The sequence below is a fragment of the Columba livia genome, chromosome 3 (assembly GCF_036013475.1).
Source record: "Columba livia isolate bColLiv1 breed racing homer chromosome 3, bColLiv1.pat.W.v2, whole genome shotgun sequence".
NCBI lineage: Eukaryota > Metazoa > Chordata > Aves > Columbiformes > Columbidae > Columba > Columba livia.
Window position 1 is genome coordinate 28,789,128 of NC_088604.1, and position 21,238 is coordinate 28,810,365.

The 21,238-nt window shown below is 35.3% G+C and overlaps 1 protein-coding gene across 1 annotated transcript in view; it reads right to left on the minus strand.

The window, feature by feature from the left end:
- EYS (eyes shut homolog) overlaps positions 1-21,238 on the minus strand; it is an 870,368-nt gene that overhangs the window by 468,625 nt on the left and 380,505 nt on the right. The window contains exon 22 of the mRNA XM_065056200.1: positions 19,925-20,046. Within this exon, the coding sequence (XP_064912272.1) occupies positions 19,925-20,046 (122 nt within the window). The remainder of the gene's footprint in view (positions 1-19,924; positions 20,047-21,238) is intronic.

The following is a 21,238-nucleotide window of genomic DNA, read 5'->3' on the forward strand; positions in this document are numbered from 1 at the left end:
TGATTTCAGGCATTAAGCCATTCAAATATAGCTTTATAGTTCTAATTTGAGAAAAATAATGGGTTTTAAATAATAAATAGGTCATTCAATGGAGAATAAATTAGTTCTATAAAGCATGGGTATTGCTTACTAGACAAAAGGTGAACTTGGCCTCTTTAAAAAACAAACAGTGTTTTCTTTGAAATTTTTATATTCTGTGTGATTGGTTCAGAGGGTATAATTTCCATGTCACATGAAATTAAATAGGTATTACTAAGGAACTTCATAATTTGAAAGTCCTGAGTGTTTTATCAATAAGTATTCATAAATCAGGTTACTGTATGTATTTCATGGGAAGAAAAATAGTTGTAACTGTCAAATGGCATACAGACATTCTTAAAGCAACTATGAGAAAAATCATACTTCAAGACTCATTTATCAGTTACAGCACGCAAACCACATTTTTGGAAATATGGTTACAAATAAATCACAGTATCTCAGTATGTTTGGGATTGGAAGGGACCTCAAAAGATCATCTAGTCCAATCCCCCTGATGGAGCAGGAACGCCTAAGTGAGGTCGCACAGGAACATGTCCAGGCGAGCTTTGAATGTCTCCAGAGAAGGAGACTCCACAACCTCCCTGGGCAGCCTGTTCCAGTGCTCTGTCACCCTCACTGAGAAGTTTTTTCTCAAATTTAAGTGGAGCCTCTTGTGTTCCAGCTTGATCCCATTACCCCTTGTCCTATCACTGTTGGCCACTGAGAAGAGCCTGGCTCCATCCTCATGGCACTCACCCTTTATATATTTATAAACATTAATAAGGTCCCCCCTTAGTCTCCTCTTCTCCAAGCTAAAGAGCCCCAGCTCCCTCAGCCTTTCTTCATAAGGGAGGTGCTCCACTCCCTTAATCATCTTCGTTGCCCTACGCTGGACCCTCTCCAGCAGTTCCCCGTCCTTCTTGAACTGAGGGGCCCAGAACTGGACCCAATATTCCAGATGTGGTCTCAGCAGGGCGAAGTAGAGGGGAAGGAGGACCTCTCTCAATCTACTAACCACTCCCCTTGTAATACACCCCAGGATGCCATTGGCCTTCCTGGCCACAAGGCCACAGTGCTGGCTCATGGTCATCCTGTAGTCCACCAGGACCCCCAGGTCCCTTTCCCCTACACTGCTCTTTAATATGTAACTTCCCGACCTATACTGGAACCTGGGGTTGTTCCTGCCCAGATGCAGGACTCTACTCTTTCCCTTGTTAAATTTCATTAGGTCATTCCCCTCCCAACTCTCCAGCCTGTCCAGGTCCCCCTGGATGGCAGCACAGCCTTCTGGCATGTCAGCCACTCCTCCCAGCTTAGGGTCATCTGCAAACTTGCTGATAGTACACTCAATTCCCTTGTCCAAATCGTTAATTAATATATTGAATAATATTGGCCCCAGTACTGACCCCTGAGGCACTCCACTAGTTACTGGCCTCCAACTAGACTCCGCACCATTGACTACCACTCTCTGGCTTCTCTCCTTAAGCCAGTTTGCAACCCACCTCACTACTCTATTGTCTAGACCACACCTCCTCAACTTAGCTGTGAGGATGCTGTGGGAGACTGTGTCAAAGGCTTTGCTGAAGTCAAGGTAGACCACATCCACCGCTCTGCCATCATCCATAAATGTTTTGTTAATCTCTGTTTAGGAACAACAAACTTTTTGCTTTTGCTATACATGGTAGCATCAGTTTGGTGTCTAGAAGAAATCCCCACTGAATAACAAGGAATAACAGTGCATGCACTCCTCAGCACTTTGTTTACTTTTATTTTAAGTAATCAATCAGTCAAAGTACAAGCCTCTACTACAAATTAGGTATCTCAAATTCACTGACACTAGACAAAGTAGAAAGATCCGTCAGAACAAATATTTCAGATGTTTAATTCTTTTAGAACTGCTCATTTTTTTCTTGACTTCATTTATGAAGTTCTGAGGAAATTACTGCCAATGAAGCACTACAAAGTGGTATGTATTACCTTCTCTATGCTTCATTTGTAGCTTGGAAAGCTCATTAGATGTAGAGTCCTTCACTTCATGTTAGGAGAACAGGGTTCATTTCCTAACTGGCTCTACTGTTATGGGTGTCACTGAGGTGCAGAGAACCAAACATAAAACATGTTCCATTCCTTCTTTTCACTTCAGGGTTTCGTAACTGCCTTTGAATTATCAAACTATTCTCTTTAACCACAGGGAACATTATGTCAGATGGAGATCACCAAAGCACAGTAATTTCCTACACTACACAACTATCAAGTCCTACCCTAGTTTCATGCCAGCAACCAAATGAGATGCAAAGGTCAATTTAATGCAAATCAGACAATTAACAGCATAGTTGTATTGTACTCTTATCTGTATTATTAAGAAATTGCTGGTGCCCCCATTAAATAGAAAAAAAAAAATAGAAGTGCCTGTCTCGAGGCTCAGATTTAAGAGTCAAGACACCATTTAGTCTTAATGAGAACTGTTACTTAAACAAGGTAAGGAGGTGTTAGGAGTATTAAAGGTACAGAATATAGAACAGAGTGTTTTAACTGTGGATTATCAATTAACCTGCTATAGCTGATATTCTTGTAAATTGCCTGATGAAAAGGCAAAACCCCAAACATCATTTTTTTTTTTTTCCAAATGATAGTTTCATTCACTGCATTAGATGAAAAATCAAGATGATTTCCAGGATTCTCAAGGAAAAAACAAAAAAAAAAAAAAAGGTAATATCTGGTTTTGTGAGACTACATAAAGATGAGATAGTAATTAATTTCTTTTTGTTCTTTTACCAACTTGTAAACTCAGATAAAACATTCTAATGTTATAAACTTCATTCTAATGTTATAAACTTGCTTACTCATTGCACTTTTCAGTGGCATGCCAGAAAACTTCTGGTTAATGCGAATAACAGGAAGATCTTTTCCACACCAGTGCTTTCTACTTCAAACTCCTGAACTGAATCATGGAGTTCAGTGCAGGCGTACAACTAATCCTCAAGGTCCACTGGACTGTTGTAAGGAGTGCTGCGCACTGTGAAAGTATTGCAGTATCTCAGCTTAAGGGACCATAATTTTTTTTAGGAATCGCATGGCTTGTTGCTTGCATTTTTGCTGAGCAACTATTAGGTTATTAACTCTTAGGTTAGAAAGAAAGTAAAAATACATGTATTTAATTGTTGTTAATAAAATTCCAGACGTGTTTAGGTGCTGTCCCAGTCAACAATGGCAAGTCAATATGTCAATTATAAAACTTTCAGCTTTGCCTTTGAAAAATACTAGGACATCCTTCATTATTACAATATAATTCTTTAATATTACAACTATTACAGTAGTCATCACCACTTTTTGTAAACCAAGTTATCAGTTTGAGCACAGAGACTGAACTAGTCTCTCATCTTCTCATTTCAGTGTAAGGAAGTGGTATTAATGTACCACTGCTGTGGTTAATCAATAAGGTAGTTCAGCTCCTTGGGCTGTCAATTTGACAATGAGAAGTTTTATTAGCAGTGATATAAACAATAGCTTGGTTCCATTTCATTAGTGAAGTCCAGGGCATAAAAAGATTAAACAAGGGAAGAAATATTATCCAGTGGTTTTGATTCCTCAATATACTCATATCTGCCATGACCAAGTGATAAATATCTTTCCAAAGTGTGTAAATGTGTACAGCAAGAAAGTGGCCACACAAGAAGAAATTTCACCTGTTTCCAAATAATTCATGAGTGAGTAAAGAGCAATTTGTCTTTCACAGAGTAAATTGGTAGGCATATATCAATTTCAGAGTTAAATTACAAAAGAAATTCCATTTGCCTTATCAGCTATTAGAATAGTGATTGGAAACAAATCAAAGAAAAATAAACTGTTACTATTGTCACACATGCACCAAAAATTTATTAATTTAACAGACATGTAGATGCTGGCTTATGGGAATTATATGCACCACCTGAAGTCTTCCAAGTTGAATCTGAAGTGTTGGCTAAAAAAGCATAGATAAAATACTTGGGGAGTGGCACCAGGTAATAACAAATATGCAGAGATGAACTCTTCATTGCATGCCTAGTCATTCTAAGTGTCTGAGAAGTTTGCATCATGGAATGCAAAATACCTGTAGTAGTATGATGACTAATACTATAGTTCATGAACTGTAAATGCAATGGACCTTGCCACCATTACATCTCAGAAATAAAATGAATCTGTAAAAGAACACTACAGTAAATCTAGACAGAGTATGTCCTAAGACACTTGGTTAAACTGGCTGAAACAACTTTCATTCTTCTCCTTTGTCCACATGGTGTATAAAGGTTGTTGAATATTATGCAAGTCAACATGTTTCCTAAGTTAACACTGTTATCTGTAAAACATTCTATTATTTATTTTGAATATATTAATTTTCAAACTGTTTATGCAACTTAACCAACTGATGCATTGTGGATTATCTATTCAGCAATAGCAAAGCAAAAGCACTGAATAATAAGCTAGAGTTTGATACCAAAAGGCATTGCTAATATCTAAAAGGAACAATATATTACTACTGTTTGTCCATTAGCTCAGTAGAAATGTGAATATAGTTGAGTATTGGAAGTTGTTTAAGCAGTAGAATACTAAACCAAGTCTCACATTTCAGCAATTCGTGTTCTACAAATAAAAGAAAGTATCAAGAACTTCTGCAAAAAACATGTAGCATACCACTGCAAAGACAACTGTAGTGATCCAGGCTGGAATACCATTCTGTATCAAGGCATTAGTGATCCATGGAACAGTTAACCTGAGCAGGCATGTACTGTGCTGGGTGACGTAGCATGTTGTCCTGGTTTTGTAGAACACATGTAGAACTTGGCCCTGTGGTCTGTGTTGTGCTGCATGCATCCTTTGACCACTGGATAAACTTTGCTGGATAATTTTAACAGAGGAGTCTCAGCATATGTGACTGCACCAGCTGTGTGTCCTTGCCTTTATCTAAGACTGTAGCAAGAAGTTCTCATGTGAACATCCTTTCTATTTAACAGTAGAAAGGATGAATTGAGTTGTAAAATTCTGTAAGATTACCAAAATGGGGTAATCTTTCCATAGACAGGCTCTGCATGGCATTCTGGCCCTGATGGGAGGTCTATTTGAAGCTACACAACTCGAGGTTCCCTGTAGGGGTGTAAGATTGTATACTATCTTCTTCTTTATAGTATTATTTCCAATACGTCATTCTAAGTGATACTGTATGTAGAGTCTGAATGCATTTCTTAGTGGGGTCGTAATGGAACAGCATCTCCTCTTGCCAAACATAATTGTAGCCCTATTTTAAAAAGTAATAAGATAGGTATTTGTGTCTCACTGGTTGAGCCTATGCAGCGGAGTCTGTCTTCTTTGCACTGCCCATCCTGGACATTTCTTTCCATGCTGGGATGACACAGAGGAAAGAAAAGAGCCAAAGACTATGTCCATATAGTATGGCACAAATACAGATGATGTGTGAAGCAAAATAGATGGTGCAGACCCAAAATAACCACTATATATGTTTTGCCTGGTTTACTTCAGATAAGTTCTAGTCTTGTGTCATGGACTGAAAATCCAGTAGTATTTCTAATGCACAGGATACAATGTGAGCATATACTCTAATTTAATTTCATCCAAAAAGATTCTGGTTTGCACGTATAGGATCATTAGACATTTTGAGCCAACTAAAGCATAGTAACTTGGACATGTGGGAGATTTACTTTAAAAAAAAAAAAAAAAAAAAAAAGAAAAAATCTACTGGCCATTTGAACTAAAACTCACCCTGGAGTAGCCTTTGTTCTCCTAGACAGCTGTGGGATCTGGCATACAGAAACATTACAGAGCATACGAGTTGGGAGAAGACTTGTCTTTCAACTATGCAATTCTAACCACTCGAAGTTTGTACATTATGAGTTAAGTCACTTTGAAGATGCTGTTGGAGAGAAGTAAGTTACTTAGAAGTTAAAATCTCAGATGAGTTGAGTGGGTTTTGTAAAGAATCTCACCTTCTACTTATCATCATTGGCTATAAAAGAAACAGTGTAGGTAGGTTTATGAATTTAAGGTTCTCTGTCACATATACAAAGAACTATCTCGATCAAACTGGTTTCCTCAAATTTGAAAATATTATCTAAAAGTCTATTTTTTTTTTCTTTTATGCTATGCTGTCTTCTTCAATCTGATATGCTATGAATCCCTGATATTTCAGAGGCAGCTGTATTCCTTTACTAAAAAGGTAGTTCAACAGTGACCAGTTCACAATAAATTTCTCATAGAACTGAAGAAGAAATGGCTTTTAGAGTTTTTTTGGTAAGTGGATCTGTTAGAGCTTATGTCATTTTAATAATTAAAACCACAATACTAAATACTTATTCCCTCTAGCTTTATGTATTCCTGAGTACTGAAAAAATAAAAATTATAATTGTCTTTTAAAAAGCAGGTATAAGGCTGAAGTGTATCAGATCTACAACTGCGAATTTTCATCATGTCCTACTCAAAGTAGGATACTATAAATAGAAAGCTCCACAGCAACTGCTTGATTTCTCCTTAGCTTTTACAGTTTTCAAAAGTGAGACCTAGGCTTTTAGAATATATTCCTGATACACATTTGTATTTTCTCATTCTGAAGACAGATTGGTACATCTTTTTTCTGCTTTTAAATTTCTGAATTAGAAATCAGAAGGATAAACCCTTTTACACAGAAAACATGAAACACAATACAAACAAACAAAAAAATAAATGAAATCTGCAAATACAATATGATTTTGCTTGTTCTTAAAGCTAGAAATAGAAGTGGATATTGACCCCAAACCAGAGAAAAAGGATTTGGGAGGTACATTGCTGGAAAGAGAGATAAAACAATTATGTTTCTGCTACTATAATACTGTGTAAGTGTGCCTTTTGCCTGTCTGATACATAAAGAAAAACTTCAGAGGGATTAGGCACTGTTCTTTTCTTTCCAGTTTAATTGCTTTAGTCTTTATATCATTGTCCTTTTTCTCATTTTTTAGGATATATTTTCTCTGTTCTGTGTACTTTTGTTCCCATAATCCTCTGCTCACATTCTTCCTTTAGTAAAAATCGCGAAAATGTATTCCTAATAATCTGTGTATTCAGGAACGTGACACAAAGAAAATAATATTTTACAGGAACAAATAGACGAAGTTCTATTTGCTTGTTTTCCAGATCTTCATGAAGCATATTTGAAGCAATGAGCTCACACAATCACATGGTAACATTCAGCTCAATGTGAAACAAGCTATATTTCAGCTTTTACTTTAAGCTCTAGTTGAGCTGCAATGCACACTTTTCCTATTTAGGAAACAGAATTTTATGTCCAACAAAGGGGATTTCAACTTTCAACTCTAAATTCTTGAACACAGCATTTTTTCTTTTTCCATATTCCTAAAACGACATAAAGATACATTTTACATTAGACTGGATGCAACTTTCAGACTACTAGACCACAGAGATGAGGTACACCAAGGTTCTTTTCAGGTCTATCTAACTATTTGCGTATTTATCTCAAGAAGGATTTTGCAGCAAATCCTTCAGTCTACAAAGACAGACGAAATTGCATTGTTTCCTGTTTTGGGCAAGAAAAAATAAAATAATTTTAAAACAAGAGTAAAACTGTCACTCATTAGAATTGAATGTGCTTAAGAAGAACAAACACTAAATACTTTGAATACTTTTAATTAAGGACGACAGCAAAACAAGTAAAACTGAGCATTATTACTGTCACTCAGGTCATGTGGCTTGGAACCAGAAAACACAGTATGGTTTGATATTAACAGTCTTGTTCATAGTCCATGACCATGGAGAAAACAATTGGTAAAGTACCTTCCCATCAGCCTTACCTCCTTAAATTCCTGTCTTAGGTGCAGCAGGAATTCATTAAAAATAAATTTAAAGAAAAAAGTTTCTGTGTTTTGGGAGGGTTATTTTTACTTTTGCTACACAGTTTTGGTTATTAATTAGAGTTCTAGGAAAATCTACTTAACATGTTCAAGGATTTTAAAACAAATTATGAAAATATTTAAAAACACTACTTCATCCCTTAAAAAAAATAGGAACTTCCTTCTCTTAAATTCCCTAAGATATATCAGAAGGGTGTCATAGTCACGTAAAACTTTTGGACTGCAGCTTAGCAATTCAGCACACAATGCACAGAAAAGAGAAAGATCTGTCTAAATTTGTTTCAGTGTGTAAAATCTTCTGAGTAGCAGTGTCAATTCCATGGATTACTACAGACCCCCATATAGGGTGTCTATGCATTCTGGCATATGAAACTGTTGTTTTGAGTAACATCTATTAAGTAAACCTGCTTTAGACTTATTTCTGTTCCTGACAAAATGCAAATGTAAAAGGACATATGTTCTTTTTTTATTGTACCATCTGTTGTCAGTAACATCAAGAGCTGCATTTTTTGCCTATGTGTCCTTCATCCCACACTGGAACAACATCAGTAAAACAGCAACAAGGTAACTCAAGACTCCATCCAGCAATCTGAGGGAAAATATGTAATTTGCATCCTTTTTAATAGGCAACATTTCTCCAAGGTTTCAGTATCTTTGATGGTACTGATTCACTTTGGTAGATAAAAAAGAAATATTATTTCATTCTTTAAAAAATAAGAGGGAGACAGTTGTCATGCAGCTTCCAATAAGCTGATGTTATGTAAAGTAAATCTGTTAGATCTCAGTTGTTGAATAAATCAGCTATCTGGAAGACTCTCCATCTCTGAAGGATTCCTGAACAAAAGACTTCCATCTCCCTAGTTGCCTGTTTGCTTGTGCTCATCCATCTTAACTTAATGCCCGTCTTTGATGACGAATTTGACAGTACTGGGCTTATTGCTGCACATATTGAAACTGGTACTTTCAGCACTAATTCCTCTTGGAAATCTCTTACTGTCTACTAGATTTCAGTGTAAAAGTCCTAGTTGATATGGAAATTAGCTCAATGACTTTTTTCAGTTTGTATTGCTCTGATATTTTCTGAGAGTTACAGGTAACTCTTACTGCATTTTAGTCCATTGATTTTGAGACAAGTACTTTTTGACTTGAGAAATCTGAAAGGAAGAAGAATGCTGCACTGAAAAAATAAGAGCTATCACCTGTAAGCCAGTCCATGCAGAAGAGACATTTATTAAATTTGGAAAGTTTAGCAATGCAACAGTAGTTCTGTCAATTAGCTTCAAAGCTCTTCACCTAGTATGCAGAGATGGCACTGATTACAGAAAAGAAAAATGAACTCTTCAGATAGAGTGCTAACAACAGAAGGTACTTTTGCTCTAGGGGAGTAAAGGAGATCTTTCTTGGTCTGTTCCTTCCACCGAAGGCAATAAAAGAAGACAAAGCAAAGGTAATTACAACTGCTAATTTTTATTAGCAATAATTAGCACAGCAACATTAAATGGTAGATGATATGCTGCAAGTCTGAAATTTTACGAAGCGTGAGCAATACAAATCTAACCATGAAGATAGATTACTGAGACATTTAGAAAATTTTATATGAAAAATAACGGAATGCACACCAATTCAGAACTCTATGCAAATGACCTCTGCACAACAATTTGAACGATTTGAACAGATGACACAAAAACATTTATCTCATGTTCCTGATTTTGAATTCTGCAAACACTTTCGTCATTTAAGCACAATGTCTGTATCATTTTTTTTCAATGTTCTATGCCTATTTTTAAGCTACTTTCAGAATTGTCACTTGATATTTACCTTGGGTCCACTGAAATTCCAAGGAGGTATATCACAGAAGAAACTGTAGGTCTTTGGCTCAGTCTGACATCAAAGCACTATCAAATCCAGGAATGGAAGCAATGGCATAAAAACCCTACATCTTTGAATAAATGAATTTTTTTTTCATTCCAAGTATAGAACACATTGAATACTTTATGACTAGTACCAGTTAGGTGCCTATAAACAACTGATAATCAAGGATGGCTGCAGTATGTAGTATAGCAGAATACATCAGGACATCACTTAAACATATAGCACCAATGTTTATACATTTAAGAACACTATTGAAGCATTTTCAACACTCGGCAGTACTCCATTATACACCAAAATTTATCTGGTGAATCACTTATCATGCAAACAACCCTCATAATGCTAATTTAAACATAATTAATTTAGATTTTCAAAGAAGCCTGTATGAAATAAAACATTTGGAAAGGATTCAGAGTTTGTCATCATCAATACTAGAAGCCTATGAAATATTTTTTAAAAGACTAAGAAGAAAGGATGCCTCTGTTCTCACATTTGTTATGAAGAGAAGAGGAAAAAGAAGAGGCGCAGAGAGGACGAGAAAGAGGACGAGAAAGAGGACGAGAAAGAGGACGAGAAAGAGGACGATGTCTTGCACAAATTGACCTCCTTTAATCATTTAATATGCCAAATTATATTCTCCTACCATTAACCTAATCATGTATGAGCATGTATGAGTATTGTAACCTCTAACAAATAAATGAGGCAATAGTATTTCATCTTGCCACAACTAAATTTACCAAAGATCATCTAACACAGGCCTTGCTTAAGTTTGCCAAAGAATTATTATTTAGATAAACCAATGAAATATTTTATAAAGGATTGCCAGAACTTCCAAGTGTACAAACAATAGGAAAAGAGGAAAAGAAAGAATATTTAAGCTCAACTCAGGCAGTATTTCTCAGTATTAAAAGTCATAAATATATTTTTATATATGCTCCTCAAATACTGTGGTCACAAGATGAGATGGATATTTCCCTACTATAGCATCTGTGAAAAAAACAAAATTCAACTTGTCATGTTCTGGCAACCAGCATTTCAAAAATAGCTTTATCCTTAAAAAAGATTATTGTTCTGATGTTAAGCTATAAAATTAAAAAAAAAAAAAAAAAAAAAATCAATTGCTCCCCTAAAGTCAGTTATCTATCTTTGATATCTATTGTAATATAAACAATCCAACTTTTTGCTGTGACTGTCTCACTGAGATTTTTCAATAGAACAAACCTATGAAAATTTTATCACTGCCCCTTCCAGATAGGGAATGAACGAGCCTAAGAGCTCCAATACTTATGGATACTCTTAGAAAGATGTGACTTTTGTATGTGTGCTCCCTTTTCTCTACTTGTGACCTTCAAAGATAAGGACTTCCTATTGTAATTATGATGATAGATTTTTTTTCTTTCATCCAAACCTGCATTTGGTGGAAGCAAATATGATAATTACAGATCCTGCATTAGTCTTCTTGCTATTGCTGAGGAGCAAACACTGTTTTATAGAGGACCTCCAAAGCATATTGTCTGTAATATCAGTATAAATAAACTTTCCTATATTACTTCTATTGATCTAACAGAACATAACAGTTTAAATCCAAGACAAAACCAAAAAGACTATTAACTAAAATTTACCCACAGAAACTAGTGGTGGGGAAGATTATATTGATTTTCTAATTATATATATATTGTATGTAGTTTTTTTATACAAGAACCATTTCACATAACCTGTGCATGTGTACATATATTTCATGATGTACTATCATATATAAGCAACCATCTCAAAGATGCAACTGCTTTAGCTGAATAATTCACACTTTCTCAAACACATATTTTCTAAACACACAATTATGCTCTTCTCTAAAATCAATTTTGTAGTTTCTAGCACAATCTTCATTTTTAAGGACAGATTTTTTTAAAAGAAAAGTCTTACATTAATTTCTTTTATTGCATCTTAAATGGAAAACCAAACTAAAACAGAACTCTCTTTCTTTTTATTTCCATTAAATAGGCTATATACTGTCAGTTTCACATATGCTAGTTTTTACTCTATTCTGTTAATAGTCTTGCAGAATTCTTTTTCATGTCTGTTATTTTCATCATCCCAGTGACCTAATGATGGTAAAACAATCTGCTCATCTGAGGTACCTGAGCACAACTGATGGAAATAAATGCTCTCTGGGTTAGGTAGTATTTCACTACTGAACTGCTTGACACCACTAAAATCTATTCACCTATGCTACAACTCAATATATAGTCAGGGTTCAGTTTTGTCCTCTTGTCTCCCAAAACAGAGAAAATGCTCGCTGCAAAATAGTCTTATATGTTACTGGTAATAAGGAAATTGAGACTGCTGTTCTCCAAAAATCTTTCTTTACTTCAAGAGAAAATGCCTCATAACTGAAGATGAAATCTTGCTTTTGTTTTGGCTGAAAAGTTATATCAGTACAAAATAAACATAGCTAACACCTTGGCATTAAATCTGACACAATTAATTTACAAAACTTTTCACTCTTAACCAGTTCAGAATTACTTTAAGAAGGTAGGTAAAAGGAACAATACCTATGAAACTGATTATATCTGTTCTGTTTTAACAAGTACAACATGTAGGTTTTATTAATGACCTTTCAAATAAAAGGAAAACAGTACAGATTTTACAGTAAAGAGAATGTTGATCTACATCCTGTACTTTTATGTGATACTGTTTATTACCAATTGTCCATGGTTCAACAGGATATAGTGTCAGCAGCAATGCCCATAATCCTTTCTAGATTTTGTTCCTTTGTGTGTGTACTAGACACTGACCATGCATGAAACATCTAATTTGTAGCTAACAATGACAGATGGTTTTCCCATTCATTTCTAATGAGCCATTTTAAAAGTGTCAGCACCATTTTTTGTTTGTTTGTTTAAACTTCTAACTTAACTGAAGTTTTCTGAATAAAAAATTGAATGCTTTTAGAGAACTCTTAGGTGAAGGGTAAAATAACGAGTAAAATTGAGTTTATTATAAATCTTTTGCAATAGAAGTATTACAACAGATTTGGGTTAGAAATAATGAGGCAGTGAAGTCTGTCTTGAAAACATTTTCAGGTATTCTGCTGTTCATTACCTATCTTATTTCTATCCACTCCAGTTTTAATTTGCACTCCCCCCTCCAAAGAATACTTTGTGCTGGCAGAATTTTTGTTATTGCCCAGAACAGTAGCTCCTCTGCTACCCAGTCACTGAACCTACTCTGTCATTGCAGAGCTGCAGACAGGACAGGAGCCCTCAAACTGTTGTTGATGTCACAAGCTTTCAGCCTTCATCCTCACTATAGTCTCCATTTCCAAATCTCATAAGCACAGACTCTGCCTGGTCCTCCTTCACTACGGTTAGTAATTCAGGTTCCTGTATCCATAGGGTCTTGGAGATAATGATGTTCTAATCATCTGCCTCCCGCAGATCATTTATTTGGCAGCTTTCAGCGCACAAGTACCTCTGGTAGGGCAAGGACACTGTATCCTCTGGTCCTAGCCTCAGCAAGAGGCCCCAGACATCTCTGTAGCCCCAGATCTGCAGAATTACATCTGCCCTGAGGAACTCAGTCTGGTTGGAGGTCCCTAATGTGCTGGGGTATTTGCTCCTGTGGATGGCCAGCGATAGTGCCCTGTAGCACCTCACTACCTAAGTACATAGTGTCCTCAACAGAGTTTCCATCCCCCTTCTACACTACTACCTCTGTCGATTCTGTGCTCTAGGCTTGGTGGTTATACACACTCTTCCCAGTATTTGCTGAAAGGATGCTTGACTGTCCCTAATGACAGGTCAGCTGGAAACAAAAAGCTCAAAGTTCCCATTGATCAAGAGAAGTTGAAAACAAAGCTTGTGGGAAACTGCTACAGCTTGCTATCAGTCACAGCCACCTGCAGCTATCCCTTACCAGGAGCAGCAGGCATCCTGAAGCTCCTCAAAGTGTTCATAGCAGTCTTCTGATGACCCCAGAAGTAGTTCCCAGAAAATCTGGCATATCTCAAGCCAGAGCTCAGAAACTGCTGTGCAGATGACTTCATCTGTTAGCTGTCTGTTAACTGTGTTCATGTATGTGTATATAATTTACACTGAAAGTGTTTAAACTACCCTACAGCTACAATGAATTTGGGTAACTTTTATCAGATTTCATGCACTTTCAAAGATATGCCTCAAGTACCTCATTTTAGAAACTGTTTTTTACTCCCTTCATTTAACCTATGAATTCATCAAATGATCATTTCATTTCTTTTTGTGTGTCTATAACCAAAAGATGTTATAAAACATTCATTTAAATTATGTCACGTAATGATTAAATATACCAGGAGGACAAATGTTACTATTCAGAAAGGAAAAGCCAAGGTTTGGGGCCGAGGCACAGTATTTTCCAGATACTTGTGATGCATTGTTTTAAATTGCTTGTTTCATTGGGATTTTTAATAAAAATGCTGATATCCTTTCAGAAAATTGTTGAATAGTGGCCAAAATATGCCTTAAGGTGTGTAGAATGTCAGTGACTTTTTAGTAGATGCTCCTGAGATGGCATAGTGATATTTTGTTGTTTGCCAAAGGCAATGAAATCCCTAAAGCTTATTTCACACACTGCAGTATAACAAGCAGCACACTACACATTTCCAGTCGTTAGCAGTGTTACCAGAGATGAAACTATAAAGCACTTGCTGTCTTTAGAGGAAACACTTGTTTGCACTTCCACAAATTTCTTTAGCTAATTCATTAGTAAATCTCCTGACTGAACCCATAAATCTTTCAAAGATAGTTTTGACTAAGAGGCACATACGGAACTTGATACTAAGATGAAAAAAAAAAAAAAAACAAACAAGAAAAATTAGTAAAACCTAAAGGTAAGTCAGAAGTGCAACATACAAATGTTTTGGGAAACATTTCTGCAGCAAGCGAGGAAGAGCTGGCCAAAAAACCCTGAAGAAATGCCAGCTAAAAAGCCAGATGCTGCTTGAAAAACAATGTTCCAGAGTTTGGCATCTGGGACCATTAAATGCCAAGCTGATCCCCATCTGTGGGAAAAGATGCTTACTGATTCTGGGTGAGAAAAACTAAGAAAGAGTACAGCAGTAGTTTAAAGGAGTACCAGTAAAAACAGAAGGCAGACTGAACTCAGTTTTCAAATTAAAATCATATCATGATTTACTTTTGAACTCCAATATAGTTTAATATCCATTCATTTAGAAATAAACATATCTTAGAAACATACTGCATAAATATGCATGCTTTTACTTATGTATCTTTGAGGTATTCACCCATCCCTAATTTAAGAATCAACTGCTTAGACAACTTGGTACAGAACAATTCTCTTGTAGTTCTGAGAAAACACAGAGGCTGCTTTCACCTTGGCTTTCCAAAGAAACTTCTACAGAAGGGGAAAAAAAAAAAAGGGGGGGGAGGATGGGAATGGCATGCTGCTTTTCTGTAACAGTACTATAATTAGAGTTCATGGTATGCATAACATTGCATACATTCTAATGATAGAAGACCAGTCTTTGGTAAAGGCAAATGAGAACCACACAAGGGGAAAATTGTTTTTTACTCTGAAAAGAAGATGTGGCTTCAAGTGCTAGGAAGCAAAGAGAAGAGCTACAGGGCAGGATGTTATATTTGGGAATGGACTGAGAAAGTAACAGGAAGGAGACAGAATAAGCTTAACTCTGACAGCACAGTTACTCAGATTGTCAGTTGGCATAAATTATTATCTAAATAAAGACAAAGAAAGATGATCATGGCATGGCTACTAATTGAAGAAGCATTGCTAGGGAAGACTCGCACAGTTAGAGACGAGTTCTGAAATTACTCAAAAGACTCTCCAATAGAAACACAACTCATTATTTCAGCTGGACTCTAAAGGGGGGGTAGGAAAACTAAGGCCTCTTACAAAACAGGATAAATAACAGAAGGGTTTAAATGAAGAGCCTTTAAATATAGACAAGATTTTTTCACATTATCTGTAATTTCTCACAAGTTCTTCAGGAACTTAAGCCTCATATTTAAAGGTGACACTGGACAACTTTTTTCTTTGCAGAAGTTAGTGGAAAAGAAGTGTTGCAGTGCCAGTGTCACCCGTGAAAAGAAGAAGCTAGCTCCTGGAATTAGAAGCATACAAGTAACATTACAAAACTATCTAATTTTTTTCCCCACATGTGATCCAATCATGACATTATACCAAATTCAGATCTGTATCATATCTAGCCAAAGAAGAGGACCGCTGCATCCAAAAAAATGTGCTAAGAAGCAGGATAAAGGAAGTGTGCCTAAAATTTGTTCCAGACATAAGCACACTAAAAAAGCATAGATGGAGAAAATGAATAAGCATTTCATAATACTCTAACCCCGCTTACAGCATTTTGTAACACAACTAGGCTTAAATATCTAAATAATACTCATAATTTTGAAGGGGAAAATAGAGACCTGTGATATAGTTGCACAAAGAGGGTTTAAGAAAACATGTGCCAGAAGTAAAATTTAAAGGATAAGAATGAGCAGGTAGGAAAGATGTCTGTCTGGGAAACAAACAAACAAACAAACAAGAAGGGGTCCTTATTCCAAGAGTAAGATGTTAAGAGCAGATGAGATCACACTTTTGGAGAGGAGATAAGAAGAATAAAACATGGCAAGTGAGGAAAGATGGAAAAAAGAAGACAGGTCACTGTGGTTCCTGCTTCCCTCACTGGAGAACTCTGGAGACAACTACCTTGAACTCAGCAACTAAGAACAATCAACAGCCACAGCCAGCAGTACTAGCTGAACAGCATCAGTTCCGTAGTAATGCATTGTTGTATAAACATAAATGATAAATACATTTACAAATATAAATAAATATATAAATGCAAATTATATTGGTTTGTACAGTTACTAATAGTAAGGGCTAATGGTGTTGTACATACAATGATAATGATTAACAGCAATTAAGAATCAGCCTTTGTCAATGTGTAATGTTAATGAGTATCAGCAATCCAATAAAGGGTAATTCTGAGTTTGGAACTTTTTCAGTTTGTCAGTCTTTTCAAACATTCCCACCACGGAGATCACTAATTTCCTAACTGATACATGTATCTATATATTCATTTGCAAGAAACTTATCTTTAATGAAGTTACAATGAAAGGAATTTATACTTTCCTATAAAGTTATAGGGAGTAGAGATTCTGGGTGGAGCTCTGGCGCTAAAGACTGGCACTGTTAGACTGACTAACATGGTCAGCATGAGTCCCAGTCACTGATCCAAGATGCTGTAAAGATTACGGTTCTGTATTTTTTAAAGTTTTTTTAAAAGTAAAATTTTTTGTGTATATACAAAAAAGTAGCAAAGACGCAAAAGGACAAACTACAGTTATAAAAATAGAACTGGACTTCTCTTCACACAGGGATTATAAAATGGCATCTTAGTGGATGGATTCAATATCTGACAAAGGACAACTTTACTGAAGCGAACACTAAAACTGTTACAAAAATATAAGAACAATAGATGGCATAAGGACATATACTTAAGTAAGTCTAATTTGCTGTTTAGTTTGGAGAAGTCCATTGGTATGTTATAAAAAGAAAATTATCAACAACTTCAAGCAAGATGGTAAATAGCATGAGTCTGTGGGATTCTTTGTGGATAGACAAAAAGAATGGAGCACTTTAAGAAGGCACTTTGTTAATTCTCCAGGTTTTAATGTCATCATGGTTACTTCAAATTTCCAAACTATGCTACATCATTAGAAACACCAGCTCATCCATAAAGCTATGTTGCTTATTATTTTGCAAGAAGAGTTGAAGAGATTTTCACTTAAAGTTTCCCTGTAAGCTAGTAACAGCAAAAGAGACACAAGGGTTTTAATTAGGGTTTGATGTTATTAGGGCAAAACCTCAGAAGCATCAGGAGATATGGTTAAACAGATAGAGGAGAAATAGGGAATTCAGCTGATAATAGATGCAACTGTCTATAAAGGTTCAGGGACATAATTTGAGAGATTATGCTGTCGTGAGGATTAGAGCGAGTTTCACAGGACACTGGAAATATATGCATGAAACTATTCCAAATTCATTTCTTCGCTGTGCCATGTGTCAAACTGTAGTGAGAAAAACAATTTTCTTAGTTTATCAGCTGAACAAAAATTAGCTAGAATGAAACAGGAATTATGTAACAAATGGCCCACATTTAACAATTCAAGTTTAAGTATGGATTTGGTATCTGTCTTATTCTAACATTTATTCTGATTTTTTAAAATAAAAATATGCAACTATTTTTTCTATTGACATGATTTATTTTCCTATGATGGAAACCATAAAGAAAATAATTTAATTCTGGCATACTTGTTCATCCTTCAGTTTTGGCAGTTTGGCAGCAAGATTTCATATCAAGGTTCAAAAATGAACAGTGTCAGATAAATAAATGGACTTAAAAGAGACATTTTTAATCCCTAACTATGGTTTGTGTTATTATTCTCATTACTACACGTTTAAAGCTTGGTACATAAACATTGTTTTCTGTTTGTTTCTTAATATATATAGAAATACATTTTTTAGGCTGCTCCACAATAAATTACCTAATTTGTCAAGAACTGACGTATTCAGATGGATTTGCAAATACTTAACAGAAAGTAAACTAGTGAGTATTATCAAAGGCATAAAAGAAAGCTATGTTATCTAACTTTTGCATTAATTTAAGAGTGATATCAAGTACTAGCAGTGGTGGGACCAACTTCAAAGAAATTTAGAAAATTCTGAATATCATTGCCAGCGGCTAAAGTTACACCAGGAAAAGAAAAAGTGCCAGAACATGGCCACAGGCAAGGAAACTGTATTGTCTCTCACTTTTGCATTCCCGAAACAGTGCCTGGCCTAACTTTGATCCAGGCAAACTATTGCTTGTCCACAACAATGCCTAGGCACAGCCCAAGAATGCCAATGTTCTTTTCTATTAAGCAGTTAAGAACCAATTATCCTGTTTGAAAGTCTACATTTAATTTTAAAGATATGGCTGGATGTCCTCAGGATCAGACGCAGTTATAAAACTATTTTTCATTAGTAGAATACAAAGAACTACACATTTCAAAAAATAAGAGCTACAAAAAGAAAAAAATTGTTTTATGTCCCAATAAAATTTAAAAAGTGAAAAAAAAAAAAGTTAACAGATTTTCTCAACCTCACTAGGCTCTTCTTTTTCTGTTACTGGACTGAAAAAATATTTACCAAAATAAAACATCTAATACTATGCAAAAATGCAGTTCTAAGATAACACAAAGTATTTCAGGTTTATTCTGAACAGAAAATAATGCTAAAAATTATATATTATATATTATTAAACTTAGTTAAATTTATCTTTGGCTATTTGCAGAATCATTTGTCTGTTTTCAGCTGTGTTATATTTTATTTCTGATTATTGTCTATATTACCAGGAATATAATCGCTGTCCAACAGCTAGACTGTGTGCTGTGTACAGTCATTACACTGTGTTCTTTATGCAGCTATATCAGCATCTATTAAGAGATTACATTCAGATACAGAAGGACTGTTCCAGTATTGACATCATAAAGGTAAACTCTGGCTACAAATAACAGAAGCTGACCGCCGGATTGTTTACGGAGATCTTATCCTAGTATTGGAAAAAAAAATAAATAATTTTTAGATCGTAAATTCGTGCATGAAATAAAGATTGGGGTTTGAGTTAAAAATAGTACAGTTAGTGTCAAATTCTTCACTTTCAGTGTTGCTTTAAATTTTAAATTACTGATTTGTTGCCATTTTAAGCCACTAGGTGGCAGTAATGATATAATCTCATTTAAAATTGTATAACTACATCCACTTTCAATATTTTGGAAGCATCTCCTGTGCTTACAAGGCATACATGACAGAAAGAGGTCCTATATTTTTTTTTGACAAAATACAATTCCAGATTAGATTACTTGCTAAGTGTTTTGAATTGATGCATATTTAAAATTTTCATCTACAATTATGTCTCCTGACATAATATGTATGTGCAGTGAAGCAGTGCATCCATGACACAAGTTGTTTGCTCATCTTTGTGTAATAACATTCTATTCCCCACGTTGAGAAATAAAGTAATAACTGGATGTATAAGTCTGTCACACCTGAAACACAATGATATAGTGAGAAAATGCAATGCTTACCGATAGCTGTTGAAAAGATCCATGCAGGTGCCATTGTTTTTACAAGGTTCTGAATTACATTCATTTGATTCATTTTCACAAAATGTTCCTTCCCATCCAGGCAAGCAAACACACTGGTATCTCTGTAATGTATTAAGTAAAATACATAATCTGTTAATTTTTGTATTTTTAATACTGTTACACTAGGTATTATTAGTGATTGTTGTGCATTTTTGTCTTCTAACAGGTGCTTCACCATTTCAAACTTGAAAATTTTATGAATATATCAATAGTTGGGTCTGCTAATATGATGAAAACATGATATGAGGTAAGTATGCAACATGTAAGTATTGCTACTTTCTTGTATAATCAACTTGTGTACCTCAAATCGTTTACCATCTCTTCCTCCCTCCTCCAAGTTTTTCTAATAAAAGTTATTATGTCTTCTATAAAACTACTTTGCTTAGATATTACACTGACATGCCTAAAACACATGTATTTGCAATCATCTGAGTTATACTGTTCATCATGCAGTCCAAACAGAACTCAATATAAAATAATTTATTATGGAAATCCTAAGTAATATATTTCTGTCCAACTTAACACCTTTATATGAAATCATGCATCAATATCTTAATTAAGTAGTACTAGACAACTCATGACGTGAGAAATACTGCCTCCTATACAACACATTAGATAGAATACAAGGTGTATTGTGTTGTAGTCCAGAGAGCATAAATACAAGTCTTCTAGCTCTCCGCTGGTAGTATTATATTAAATAGACAAACCATCAGGTGTTGTGAGTGCAAAATTTCTGACTGATTAAACTGAATAAAACTTCAGCAGTGTGTATATCCACCTCAAAATGACATATAATACAAGAGTTTTTTCATCACATTGCAAACCTGTTATACTGAATTGTAACCACATTCAGTATTACCTCCAACTCCAAAATTGTCTGGTATCTGCGTGCAATGGGCTATTTGACATAGTCTCACAAAAGCGTAATACATCTATTCCTGCCTATGTTCTACCAAAGAAAGAAAAAATAGAGAAAGGCGAACATCTGCTGAATTGATTATTAATGAGAGAGGGGCAGCAATTCCATTCAGCAGAAGTTTTAGTTGCTTCTTTTGTAACATGCTTGCTTCTTACGAAGCTTCTCTCTACCAAAGGTAGGAACCACTTTAATGGTAAACATGACTAATGTAAAAGTTTAGGAATATTTTTAAAAGCTGCGTGTGTAAATAAACTGCCATAGCATGATGATCAAATGTGTAATGTATCAGCATTGTGGCATCTACATGTGTTTATAGTCTGCAAATCATACAGCTG